Source organism: Canis lupus, chromosome 7 (genome assembly GCF_003254725.2).
Source record: "Canis lupus dingo isolate Sandy chromosome 7, ASM325472v2, whole genome shotgun sequence".
NCBI classification, from domain to species: Eukaryota; Metazoa; Chordata; class Mammalia; order Carnivora; family Canidae; genus Canis; species Canis lupus.
This window is the reverse complement of record NC_064249.1, coordinates 24,479,697-24,494,563: the sequence shown is the minus strand read 5'-3', so window position 1 is coordinate 24,494,563 and position 14,867 is coordinate 24,479,697. Positions and strand designations below refer to the sequence as shown.

At 35.4% G+C, this 14,867-nt stretch overlaps 1 protein-coding gene across 9 annotated transcripts in view; it reads left to right on the top strand.

Annotated features, from left to right (window-relative positions):
* RABGAP1L (RAB GTPase activating protein 1 like) overlaps window positions 1–14,867 on the top strand; it is a 729,489-nt gene that overhangs the window by 339,477 nt on the left and 375,145 nt on the right. Inside the window, exon 1 of one of the 9 annotated variants that reach the window (XM_035718831.2) lies at window positions 3,687–3,737. The exons of the other annotated variants lie outside the window; for them this stretch is intronic. Coding sequence (XP_035574724.1) covers window positions 3,702–3,737 — 36 coding nt within the window. The 5' untranslated portion in view covers window positions 3,687–3,701. Of the gene's footprint in view, window positions 1–3,686; window positions 3,738–14,867 lie in introns of those variants that run through there. 9 annotated transcript variants of the gene reach the window in all.

The window sequence follows — 14,867 nt, the reverse complement described above, 5'->3', positions numbered from 1 at the left end:
GACTTCTCTTGATCCTGTAAAGCCAGGACAGGTGGTGACAGCCTCCCATTTGCTTGCTTCCTCTAGAGTGGTGCAGAATGCTCAACGTTGTGTGGTTTCTCTCAGTCGCGTAGAGTCGGACCAGTTTTCTTTGCATGCTTACTAGTAGCCTGTATTAGGAATCGGGAATGTGCACAGAGAGCTGGCCATGAGGTGGAGGGGTGTGTGTGTGTGTGTGTGTGTGTGTGTAGCACAGAGCATTGGGGATGCCCATTGTGAGGCCTGTAGGAGGGTTTGCAGGTGAGGCATTCCCAGCAGCTCATGGACAGGCTTCCTGAAGGAGTCTGTGATGCCATTAGTAAAATTCACATCCCTTAATGCCCCCTATGAACCTCACCCGCTGTTTTCCCACCTATTTCCTTACTCCCCTGTCATGCAACACACCTTAGTACTCTAGCTGGGGCAAGACATAAGTGGGTCTTTCTGGCAGTATCCTGTACAGCTGGGGATTTCAGTGCCCGACTCTTAAAAATGAATGGATAGCCAAATAACCATTAGGCATTGGAAGGAAATAATTGACATAAAACAAAACAAAACAAAACAACCAATTGGAAAGATAAAGCCACTTACCACAGAGAATGAGCAGAGAGAAGAAGAAAACATAAACAATGAAATTAATATCTTAAAAAGAGAGGATAAAACAAAAAGTATATACATACCTATGTGTTCCTATAAGTAGGAACAGTCAGGGAATAAAATTAGCTAGTGGGAATTAAAAGACAAAACAAATTATTTGGTTAGAAAATGAAGTTGAGGAAGTTTTCCAGCAAATTGGCACAAATACAGAGGTAGAAGGTAGGGTAGATAATTTAATAAAGTTAGATCACAGAATTAAAAAGAACGAACTTGGTGCATACAACAACATGCATGAGTCTGAAGACAATCATTTAGTGAAAGAAAGCAGTCACAAAGAAGTATATAGTTCATGCTCCCATTTATAGGATTTGAAGAACAATCAAAACTATGGCTAGGGATTGTAACTACCTATCAGGAATGGGTATAACACATGATGGCATATTGATAGCAGTGTGGTTCCTTAGGTATATATACATGTAAACATACTTTGATCTATATACTTAACTTTTATGTACTTTACTGTGGAAGTTGTTAACTCTGTAAAAATACAGAAAAATATTAGAAAATTAAACCTAGAGACCCAACACTTGAACAGTAGTAGCTCTATGAGACAAAAATAGAGGGTAGGAAGTAAAAGAAATAATTCAAGGACATTGTCTGGTATTGAGGACATGAGTTTCTAAAATGAAAGGACACACCAGGTATCCAGCATATTGAGTAAAAATAGACAGGTGCCAACACATATTATTGGGTATTTATGCAGTCCTAAAAACAAAAGTTCCTCAAAGCTTCCAGAGAGAAAAAGTAGATTTTGTTCTTAATAGCAGAACTGGAAGCTAGAAGACAATGGAATAACACCTTCAAATATGTAAGGTATAATTAATTCCAACCTAGAATTCTATACCCAGGAAAATTACCAAAATATGAATAAAGACATTTTTAGATGTGCTAGGTCTTAATCTGTCCTTTTACAAAAAGCTACTGTGAAATATTCACCATGAAAATAAGAGAAAAAAAAAAAAACAAAAAAGATATGTAGCAAGTAAAAGATCTACAGTGAGAAAGAGATGCAGAGAACCTTCATGATGAGGGAAAGGACAATCTGAACTTGACAGGCAATAGGAGGCTTGTTGAGTAACCAGTTCAGATCTGAACCCAGAAGGGTCTGGGGAGAGTTTTTTTGTCAAGAAGATGGAGTTGGTAAAATACTGAGGGTACTTGAATTTATTGAGAGGAGATTTTCAAAGTTAGGGGAAAGTAATGGGTATATGGAAAACTAAGCAAATAAAACCAACTATGAATTTGGGGGTTAGGAGAAACAGTATGGAAAAGGAAAAAGAAAAATGATAATCATATATTACATGGTTCAGATACAAATAGCCTATGTAACTACATAACTCTAATACTAAATATGTTCCATCCCAGGGAGCCTGGATGGCTCAGTTGACTAAGTGTCTGCCTTGGGCTCAGGTCATGATCCCAGGGTCTTTGGGATTGAGCCCCACATTGGGCTTCCTATTCAGCAGGGAATCTGCTTTTCCCTCTTCCTGTGCTGCTCCCCCTGCTTGTGCTCTCTCTCTGTCAAATAAACACATACATGCATACATACATACATGCATACATATAATCTTTAAAAATAAATAAAAAATAAAAATGTTCCATCCAGATAGTGTACTTCTGAATACAATGGAATACTATGAAGCAGCAAAAAGGAGTGAATCACAAATCTATTTCTCAACATAGATACCAAAAACATAATATGAAGAAAAGCAAGTTAAGGAATACATGCCACTTGATACCATTTATATCAAGTGTTGTTATGTTTTTGAAAACTCATAAAACACTATAGAGAATAATGTGATACTTATATTTCCACAACAGAGCTTAAGAAGTAAATGGCATGTGATATAATGAGCTTGGGTTATTATATTACATACCCCAATGTAAATATAACGTTGTGTACATTAAATGTTAATTAATTAAATTTAAATTAAAAAATAAAAGTAGAAAAAAAAGAAGTAACTGTCACAAATATCATGGAAAGTCCCTGTGTACTTCTTTCTCTCTGTTATCTATCTGTCTTTGCTTGAAAATAGCCATTATTTAGAAGTAAGAAGTTCACATGATCATTCCTATGTCTTTATACTGTATATATCCCCATATATACATACACATATGTACCCCCTTATTATATATATGTATGTATGTATACACATATGTCTGTGTGTGTATATATCCCAATTATTTAGCAAACTGAATATTTTTCAGCTTTGTGTAAAGGGTAATATACTGTATGTATTCTTTTGCAGTTTGCATTTTTGTTGGCTCAACACTAATAAACTATTGTTATATCTATATAATGGCAACAGCAATTATAATAAACTAGAACTAATAAATAGACAAATGTCAAAGAAAATATGAGGAGCCTTTTTTAATGAGTTTTCCTTGTTCTAACTTGTTGCGTTACATTTCATACAAATGTTTGATTTCTAAAACTTTATTTTTTATACTGAGTTAATAAACTGTATTAATTCCTAGTCATAATAGTTCACAAATGCCCTGGCAATTTTTAGAGATACTATGTTTCATACTCAGTGGCTTATTAGGGAGTTTCCACCAAACTAATATAGTTTGATTCACTTGGGCCATGTTCACATCATGGTAAAAAGCTGAAAGGTGGTATAGTTTATATTCCCCTCCCTCTTTGGGGAAAAAAATGTTTTGAATGCCATGTTTATTTTGATACCATAAGTGTTATGGACTGCATGTTTGTGTCCTTCCCTGCCCCCCAAATCATATGTTGAAACCCTAATTCCCAATAGGATGGTATTAGGAGGTAAGGTCTTTGGGAGGTAATTTATTTAGGTCATGAAGATGCAGCCCCCATGATGAGATTAGTGTCCTTTATAAGGCAGAGAAGAGAGCCTCCCTCTCTCTACTCCATGTGGGAATACAATATGAAGATGGCCATCTGTAAACAAGGAAGAAAGCTTTCACCAGAACCTGATCATTCTGGTACTCTAATCTTAAATTCCAGCTTCTAGAACTATAAGAAAAGAATGTTTGTTGGTTAAGCCACCCAGTCTATGATTGTTACAGTAGCTGAAGCTAAAATAATAAGGGTAAGCATTGTTCAGTATTTTCTGTCTGTTGCACTTAAGACAATTTGCATTCATCTTTTAGGTACAGGTATAAACAGTTTTCTCTTTTAAAATCTTGTCAGTCAAAATACAACCAAGTTATATTTAAGTTAATAAAGAATTTCTCTTATTTTTTTAAAGGAATAAAAATAAGTATCTTGAAGATTAAAGCAGACCTTTTGGAAGGATGATGGATAAATTAGGGAGCAGAAATAAACCTTAGATTACTTCTTTCAGAAGTATCTGAGCTGTGAATTTGGTTGGTCATTTCTCTCATAAGTGCTCTTAGAAGGTGCCCCAAGAAATCACCTGGAATCATTTATTTATGGAGAAATGGGGAGAGGGTTTCTCCAAAGCAGTGTTCTCTAAGTTTGGTGTTGATTAGAATCACCTGGAGAGCTTATTCAAGCACAGGTTGCTGGGCTACACTTCCAAAATTTCTTATTCAATCTAGCTGGGTTAAGGCTTGAGATTTTCTATTTTATACTAAGTTCGCAGGTGATGCTTCATAGAATCTCAGCTGAACTGCTAAGAGAGCGCCTGGAGCTGCCAAATGGTGAAGTAGCAATTAAGCCTTATCAGTGTGGTGTACACGAGTCTAAAAATGGTGGGAATGCTGACTTCTCCTTTTCCATTTCCCCCATTGAAGGGCACTGGTGAGGGTCAGGTAGGTAAGCATAGATGTATGGGTTGTCTCAAATTTGAGGGAACTCTGGACAAAAAGCTCAGATGGGATCTGGAGAGGGTAAGGTAGCTGAGTTGGAATGGAAAATAGTACTGAGTAGTGGGGAAAATTGTATTCAAAGTGTCTTGTCCCCTCCCCCCTCTGACCCTAACTCCCACCACTGCCAGTGATCTAGGAATGAAGGTGCCTGGGCTAGCAGTATAAATAGGGGTAAGAGCATGATTAACAGGGGGTCTAGGTTAGTCCTTGCCTGCAACTTCTTTTAGAGACTGGATTGCATTGGCTACACACCAAGTTTGGTGTTGGGAATACAGCTTTCCCTGTGAGGTTTGCCTGGTAAAGGCTTTATAATTGCCTTTGATCAGACCTGAAAAATCGCACATAGATTTTTATCCAGGAGCTGGACTCCTCAATGCTGATGTTGGCTAGAGAACCAGTTTGAGAACCACTGATCTAAATTCTAAAGATAGCAATGTTCTTTCATCTACCACTTACCAGCTCATGCCTGTTTAAGATATTTATCACACTGAATTGTCACGTTTTCAAAATAATTCTCATGCATCATTTTAAGACAGCTTTCAACCATCTGTTAACTAGTAAATATTAGCCTTGTCACTACGTAATAATATAAAATGTTTGTAGTATGATTAGATACTAAGCCGTACTGTATTTTAAATTATGTATAAACTCTCACAGTTGAAAAGTAATATGGTTTGGATTCCAATTTGTAAAGCCATAGTCCTCTGCCTTAAATATAGTTTCTTGTATTAAAGCAAATAGAATAGTGGTTAAGAGTTAAGGCTCTTAAGCCAGACTTCCCCAGTTTCTGGCACAGTTTTGCCTTATTGTAGCTCTGTGAGTTGGAATGTTATTTAATCTCACTGAATTTTAGTTTCTTCATCTATAAAATGGGAATAATAATAACACCTATCTCATAGGGCTGTCATGAGAATTAAATTTTGTGAGGATTATTACATGTAAAGTATAAAGGACAGTGTCTGGCTTGAGGTGAACATACAGTCAACATTAACACCTGTTATTAGAATTACAGTAATCTTATTCTCCCTAGGAGGACTTTTATGTCATATTATTTCCTTAAAAAATGAGTCATTTGCCATAAACAGATACTTCTTTCTTTTTTGATATGTATTTTTTCAAACAGCTACTAGCTATTTGTACTGTGCTTTACTGTGAACTGTGAATAATGTTTAGCCTTTTGCAGTATTATTAATTACTGGAACACAAAATTGGATTTTGTAATTATAAGGTAAGAATAAAATATATTAGCTCTATGTATTTGAAGGTGAGTGGTAGTTTTTCAATTACAGTTTGTTTCAAGGTATGTATAACTTTTATTCTCTTTTCTCAGTCCACTAGAACAAAATAATTTTTAAAATGATTTTCATAATGATTTTCCTCTTCTAATTTTGGTATACTGCATTATAAGGCACATGTGTAAAGGATTTGTGTCCTACTAAGCAGTTATTTTTATTTTTAATAGAAATGTAATTACCTTTGATTACTTTAATTGCAGAAGTTCTGTTTTGGGATGTCTTCACCTAAGTAACTCTTTGCATATCTTTTTTGAATACGGTTAAGTTTTTTGCTTTGTCATCATGGGGCCCAAATAGATGAACCTTTCTGCCATGGCCAGAGATCTTAATATTCTGGGGGAGATGGGGATAGACAAAATCAGGGTAAGGAATTTCTGTTGCAAAAGATAAAACTTTGGAGACTCTTTATAAGATTCTGTAAATATTTATACCCAAAAGGTGAAGAAGGCAGTGACTAGAATATCTTGAAATCAAAAGTACACTGAAATGAAGTGCAATTATTGTTGTCGAGAAAACTTCAAGAGACAAAAAGAAGATATAAATATGTGTATCAAGAAGAAAGTAAATAGTGATAACTATGATGAAGCTATACAAAGGAAAGCAGGAAAAAGTAATAAAACACTTAATAAGTTCTTGTAGAGGAATTAAGAGAAGCAATTTAATGTCATAACATTAAATAAAATTAAACATCAAGGGAACATAAGCCTATTGATACACAAGAAGTGAGATTAAGGATGGTTGAATGTAAAGCCCTGAGGTTCTTTTTTCTGACTTAAAAAAATAATAAACTTGGCTGTAGAGAAAGGATAATAAAATATTATTAGATATTGTTTTCAAAAATCTTGAGAAAATAAAAACTTTTATTATTAGATATAGATTATTGGGGACTTTAAACAGGTTGACAGTTTACAACCTGCAGGCCAAATGTGGTTTGCTGCCTGCTTTTTGTGTGGAATGAGAGCTAAGAATGTTTTTTCACATTTTAAGTGATGGAGAAAAGTCAAAGAAGAATAATATTTCATGACATGGGAAAAATACATGAACTTTAGATTTCAGTGCCCACAAATAAATTTTTCATGTTGCACAACCATGCTCATTCATTTACTATCATTTATGGCTGTTTGTCCTGCAAGGACAGAGTATGGAGTTGCAGCAGACACAATACAGCCCACAAAGATTAAAATACTTATTATCTGGTCCATTTGAGAGAAACTTTGCAGACACCTGCTCTCACCCATCTGCATTCTTTTCAGCTGCTGAATACCCCTGCACTTTCCTGCTCTTGTGCCCTGGTTCATGCCACTATTCATTGTTCTCTTAACTATCTCAGTATATAAAAATACTGTCTATGTTTTAAGACCCATTTCAGATGTCTGACTTCAGTATGGATATAATTTCTTCCACCTTTTGAGTCCCAAAGAACTTGGTTTGTGATTTTCTTTGAATACTTTTAATATTCAACTTCCATTGTGGATATTTGTGAACCTCTGTCATATTTGCATTTTGATTCCTCATAGTACACAAGTGGAATCGGAAGACAGGTGGGTAATGGAACTGATATTTACCAAGTGCTTCCTTTCAGATAGTTTAGTAGGATCTTTACATGTGTTTTCTTTCATCTTATTGTATCTAATTGGGGACCTAAATATTTTTGGGGGGGCAGTCCCAGTCACCCAGTGGTTTAGCGCCACCTTCAGCCCAGGGTGTGATCCTGGGGACCTGGGATCGAGTTCCACATGGGGCTCCCTGCATGAAACCTGCTTCTCCCTCTGCCTGTGTCTCTGCCTCTCTCTCTCTCTCTTTCTCTCTCTCTCTTTCTCTCTGTATTTCTCATGAATAAGTGGAATCTTTAAAATATATGTATGTATTTTTTAACAAATTAATAAGATATATCTGATTTAGCCTGTCAGTCACTAACAATATCTTTTCTTTTCTTGTTTTTTTTTTGAAGTGTGATTGCCATAAAATATTGTTTTGAATATTTTGAAAATTTCAGGTGTTGAGTATAGTGATTTGAGAATTCTATATGTTTTCATTGCTCACCATCACCAGTGTAATCCCCATCTGTCACCATACAACATTATTACAATATTATTGACCATATTCCCTATGCTGCCTATGCTCTATTTTTCATCCTCATAACCTATTTATTTAAAACTGGAAGTTTGTACCTCTGACTCCTCTTTACCTGTTAAGCCCATTTTCCACCTCATTCCACACTGGCAATCTTCAGCTGTTCTCTATGTTTCTGTTTTATTTGTTTTTTAGATTTTTTATATAAGTGAAGTCATATGGTATTTGTGTTCCTCCATCTGATGTATTTCACTTAGCATAATACTCTCTAGGTCCATTCGTGTTACTGCAAATGGCAAGATCGGCTTCTTTTTTAAGGTTGAGTAGTATTCCATTGTGTGTGTGTGTGTGTGTGTGTGTGTACACCACAACTTTACCCATTTATCTGTCATTGAACTTAGGTTTCTTGCATGTCTTGGCTATTGAAAATAATGCTGCAAATTCACATAGTGGTGTGTATATCTTTTCAAATTGGTGTTTTGTTTTCTCTAGGTAAATGCCCAGTAGTGGAATTATTGGATCATGTGGTATTTCTATTTTTAATTTTTTGAGGAGCTTCCCTACTCTTTTCCACAGGTGTTGCATCAATTTACGTTCCAATGGACAGTAATAAGGGTTTCCTTTTCTCCACATCCTTGCCAACACCTATTATTATCTTTTTGTTACTAACTGTTCTGACTGGTGCAAGGTGGTATCTCATTGCGATTTTGATTTGCATTTCCCTAAAAATTAGTGATTCTGAGAATCTTTTCATATGTCTGTTGGCCATGTATGTATCTTCTTTGGAAAAATGTCCATTCATGTTCTCTGACCATTTGTAAATTGGATTATTGGTTCTGTTTTGTTTTGTTTTGTTTTTGCTATTTAGTTGTAGGAGTTCTTTATATGTTTTGGATATTAACCTCTTATTGGATATATCATTTGCAAATATCTTTTCCCATTCAGTAGGTTTCCTTTTTGTTTTGTTAGTGATTACTGACATCTTCTAAAAATCTAGTCCATGCCAGAATGTCATTAATTTATTAATGATCAAGATAAAAATACTATACAAATAATTTATTTTTAGTTCTGGAATTTATTTTTTGTATTTCCTTGTCAACATAAATTTTCTCTTCTTTAGGAAATTTATTTCCAAAAAGCAGAATTATTCAATTTTAATTTTTTAAAATACTTAACTTTTGGGGCACCTGGGTGGCTCAGGTGGTTAAGCATCTGATTTCAGCTCAGCTCATGATACCAGGGTCCTGGGGTGGAGCCCCACATCAGGTTCCCTGCTTAGTGGGGAGCCTGCTCCTCCCACCCACTTGTGCACCCCCTAAATAAATAAATAAATAAATAAATACATAAAAAATATTTTTTCCTGCAACCTTTTTTCCCCCTGAAATAAAGGAGTCCCTTGTTGCTTTCAGACTCATACAAAGCAGCAAGTTAAGCAGAATAGTTCTAATTTTAATTGTTACCCAGAGCAGATCTAACAGTAAATTGGATTTTATTCTCAGGTGCATTTTGGGCTTTGTGCAATTTTAAGTGAGTGCAGTGAAGGTAGTAAAGGATTGGTTATAATCCAATCATGAAATGGGCGAAAGACATGAACAGCAATCTTACAGAGGAAGACATAGACATGGCCAACATGCACATGAGAAAATGCTCTGCATCACTTGCCATCAGGGAAATACAAATCAAAACCACAATGGGATACCACCTAACACCAGTGAGAATGGGGAAAATTAACAAGGCAGGAAACCACAAATGTTGGAGAGGATGCAGAGAAAAGGGAACCCTCTTACACTGTTGGTGGGAATATGAACTGGTGCAGCCCCTCTGGAAAACTGTGTGGAGGTTCCTCAAAGAGTTAAAAATAGACCTGCCCTACGACCCAGCAATTGCACTGTTAGGGATTTACCTCAAAGATATAGATACAGTGAAACGCCGGGACACCTGCACCCCGATGTTTCTAGCAGCAATGTCCACAATAGCCAAACTGTGGAAGGAGCCTCAGTGCCATCCAAAGATGAATGGATAAAGAAGATGTGGTTTATGTATACAATGGAATATCACTCAGCCATTAGAAACGACAAATACCCACCATTTGCTTCAACGTGGATGGAACTGGAGGGTATTATGCTGAGTGAAGTAAGTCAATCAGAGAAGAACAAACATTATATGTTCTCATTCATTTGGGGAATATAAATAATAGTGAAAGGGAATAGAAGGGAAGGGAGAAGAAGTGGGTAGGAAATATCAGAAAGGGAGACAGAACATGAGAGACTCCTAACTCTGGGAAACGAACTAGGGGTGGTGGAAGGGGAGGAGGGCGGGGGGTGGGGGTGAATGGGTGACGGGCACTGAGGGGGGCACTTGACGGGATGAGCACTGGGTGTTATTCTGTATGTTGGCAAATTGAACACCAATACAAAATAAATTTATTATTTAAAAAAAAAGGATTGGTTATAATATTTTGTTACTAACCATTAGCTGACGGACTAACTTGTCAACAAAATATCTGAATAGTACCATGATTATAATTGCTTAAAAGCATCATTTGCCTGACCCTTTTGTAATTGTTGTAGTAAATTGTTACAATAAATTATTCAGTAAATTTTAAGTAAATTGATAGTAATAAAAAAACTAGAAATAAATCCTAGTTCAACAATTATAATACTTATTAGCTCCTGGTGATTTAGAAAGAAAAGGTAACCTAACTTAATTTTTAGTAATGGAATTATTAAATTAGTAAGCTAAAAGAAATTTTGCCAAGAAAAGGATAATTTTGGTTACTGCCTTTGGCATGATTCTAAATTTGTAATTGTGGTAATTTAATGATGTGATTTCTCTTGTTTAGTGTTTTATGAATATTTTTATTTTCTATATGTAAATCTCAGATCTATGCATAAGTAAAATAAGTATGAATAAAAATATATATATAAGATCTGTGTATACATGAATAAAAATTGGAGACTCTCTGTTTTTTAAGCTAGTCTCCCCAAATTATGATTCTGTTCTTTTCTAGCTTCATACTTGTTGTAGGCCATTTTGGTGTACCATCATTCTACACCCCACTCTCCACCAGGCACATCCTTTATTAGAAACCAGTTATTTCCCTAATGTTGGTATGTGGAGGACATGCAGCATTGTTAGGAAAAGATATATCTATAAAGATAATCTGGAGAGTAAAACTCAAAATGTTTACCTTTGTGATTAATGTGGAAACACAAAAAAGCATTGGTCGTGGATGCTGGTGTTCTAATTAGAATTGCTCCTAAATTTACACCCCACAATTCTAAGGAGGATTTACTAGCATTTCCTTTCCTTTTCTTTTTTGTACTTTTCTTTTAAGATTTACTTATTTCATATATATAGAGAGAGATCAAGCACAGGAGCACAAGTGTGAGGGGTGGAGGGGGGGCAGAGGCAGAGGAGGAGAAGAGTCCCAAGTCGACTGCATAGAGCAGAGCCCCCCACACAGGGCTTAAGACCATGACCTTAGCTACAACCAAGAGTCTTACAGTAAACTGACTGTGCCACCCAGGCACTCCTTGTTTTGCACTTATATTGAAATAGAGCTTTTATTTGTAATGAAGCTTAAAATGTGTATTTCTTTCTAAAACTTTTATTTTCACTTGAATTTAAACATTGCTTCATTCTGGTGTGCAGAATTCAATTATATTAGTAATTTAATTATTTAAAAGTTAAAAATAAATAGGCAGAAATGCACACAAAGAATAGGTATTCATTCTGTCTGCAGAATTCAATTGTATTCAATTTTGTTAGTCTTTCTGGATGTGTGTGTGTGCGCGCACGCATGTGTGTGAAAGAAAATGAAATTTAGATGTTTCAAAATGTCTTAGTTACGTCCCTTCCTTCTAGGATATTATAACCTTTACATGTTCCAGTAGATTGAGTTTTTGTGTTAAAATGGGATCATGATTCTAGGTGTTGAAGTTATGTGAAATCATACTGAGATGTTGCTTTTTCTCCTTTGGGACTTCTGAACTTTAAAGTGCCACTTTCCTGATGTGAATGAATGATGTTCACTCTAAAAACCCCTACTGTTAGAGTTAGCACTATTCTAGTTTACTAGTTCTTGAACTTTCTTTTTTTTTTTTTTTTTAAGATTTTATTTACTTAGTCATGACAGACAGAGAGAGAAAGAGAGACAGGCAGAGGGAGAAGCAGGCTCCGTGCAGGGAGCCTGACTTGGGACTCGATCCCGGGTCTCCAATATCACACCCCAGGCTGAAGGCGGCGCTAAACCACTGGGCCACCGGGGCTGCCCAGTTCTTGAACTTTCTAAATTAATATTTGTGTTTCCTCTCAGGGCATGTGATGTTTACTACCTCTTTTCTCCATTGCACATATGTCAAAACTAAAATAAAATCAGGCAGATTCTTATGATAGCCCCACTTACATATAAATATCTAGGTTCTTCAGGACTGTACCATCATTTTTTATTTTATGTTTTAAAAGATTTTATTTATTTATTTGAGAGAAAGAAAGAGCAAACATGAGCTGAGGGGAGAAGTAGAGAGAGAGAGAGAGAGAGAAGCAGACTCCCCACTGAGCAGCGAGCCCAATGCTGGGCTGTATCCCAGGACCTAGAGATTATAACCTGAGCCAAAAGCAGATGCTTAACTGACTGAGCCACCTAGATGCCCCATACCATTATTTTTAAAAGGAAATCTCTTCTCCATATCTCAGGATTTTAGTAGAGTCCAGGAACCCAGAATTTTTCAAGTCTGAACTATTAAGATATTAGAGAACTACATGCTCTGCACATTATAGGTACTCAGTCAGCAATGATTGCTTATGGCATAAACAGGAGCTACATAATAATTGCCAACATGGAAAGACTCTCAGTTGATCAGTGACTGATTTGCCAAAGGAAGTTTGTCTTTTGTGTGAATATTCCTATCATGAGAGGATCCTAGAGGATGCAGTTGGCCCCTGGTAGTCATATTTTCATAGTTGAGGGGAAATAATTAGTTTTATAAAATATGCAGTTCCTAAATGATTAAGGACTAATTCCAAATTTTAAAGTATTCATTGCAGTTTTTAAAAATGCTCTGAAAATACACTTCCATCTTTCAGGATAGTCACATTTCCACTGAATTAGAAATCTTGAATTTTCCATTTGCTTTAGAGAAATGTTGAACATTCTTAAAAATTAAATTGTGTATAATTTTATAAGAATCAAAAAATTTTGTTTTTGAAAAATTAATATTTTCTTCAACTTAATTTTATTATAGAATGGTATCTGCAAATAGCAGACACTTCATCAATATTTGTTAAATAAATATGATAGCCTTATGTTAACAGCATTCATAAATGCTAGCATAGTATGGATGGATGTTTTTGTAGAAAGTCCTGTCCTTATTTCACCTCAGATTTTTATCATAATATTTTTTTTCCTCTTTGGCAATATCCTTTCATCAGTATTTTAATTATTGATGAGGCGTGCACTTGGAGAATTTATTCAAATGAATTTCTCCAGCATCAAGGGAGAAAGCACTTTGGAAATTTAAGGTAGGGCTCTTTCCTTGAAGGGGCAGTGTGAGAATGATAAGCTCTAAAGCAAAAAACCTTCCTGCAGCTGTGTGTATGTGTGTGTATGTGCGTTTGTGTGTAAGATTAAGGAGGAGAGAGATTGAGGGAAAGTGGGAGACAGAATGAATGTGTACCTTCTATGAAGTCACATTTCCAGATAAATAGAACAGTACAGTAAGTAAAAAGAAAAATAAGCCGTATAATTTTTAGTTTTATAGTTTTTTCTTTTAAAAACTGATTTTCTTTTGCCTATTATGAATAAAGTTCCTATGAACATCCTCAAAGAATTGATTTTCATCAAAATAATAATAAGATTAACAAATGGTAACTCTTAGATCAAACTGATAGTTTTTCCCCTCTAGTCAATGACTTACGCAATTAGCTTTTGGAAATGGGTATGTATTATGTGAAATAAAAATACTGTATAGTCACCTGAAGGAAATTTTGAGAACATTTAGCAAGAAATATTAATTCTTTTAAGCAGAGGGTAGAGTCTTGGAATTATTGTCTGATAGGTTTTACTCTGGACTCTTCAGGTCATTTTTTGTTTTTATAGGGAAAAGTACAGATATAGATATTGTATATTTATTTTATACTTTAATATTTTTTGGTAATACAGTGTAAAATAGACCTAAAAGGAGATTTTAAGTTACAGGACATCAGTAGATATTGAAATTTTATCTTGCTACTTCTGAAGTTGGTTCTTTGACTTAAAAGGCCAACCATCTCATTTATTGATTTCTTTGAATAGTGAGTTGCCTTTCCTGTCTCCCTCACCAAATAATGAAGATAATTTGAGAAATGTCTTTTCAGCTGAGCTTTTGTATTTTGCCACTTTTTCTATGACTTAGATGAGGTTTCAATTAAAAATAGATTATAAACTTAAATGTGGGAAGCAGTTGAATGAGTTGCTATGACAGTTCATATTATGAGGTTGAGCCAAGTACAAAGTAGTTTAATAAGACTTGAGAAACATGGAGCTGTATCAGTCCTAATTATTACCCTTTTTAAACTTGGTGTGGGTGTAAAGGGACACGTCTTCCTCTCAGGGGACAAAAGGCTAACTGGGGGAATCGTGGAGCCTGTGATGCTGAACTCACTGCCACTAAGAACCAAGTTCCTGAGGAACACTCCTCTTTCCCACTTGTGAATATGGGTAAGATTTTGGGGAAACAGAGTCATGTCTGTACGGCTGTTTCCCCAGTTCTCTATAGCCAGTCCTCAGCAGAGGTGCAATTCTTGCACTTTTTGATTCTGAAAGGAAATTTAGACTTTTTAAGTGGAATTTTCTAAATCAGATTCTGCACTTTGTATTTCCTGGTAGAATTTTGGAGTATTGCAAAGTTAATCTGTGTGTATACCAGGAATTTCTTTTTTTTTTTTTTTTGTATTTTTTTTTATTGAAGTTCAATTTGCCAACATAGGAATTTCAATATGCTAGTATGAATGTGCCATTGGACATTAAGTTTAGACATT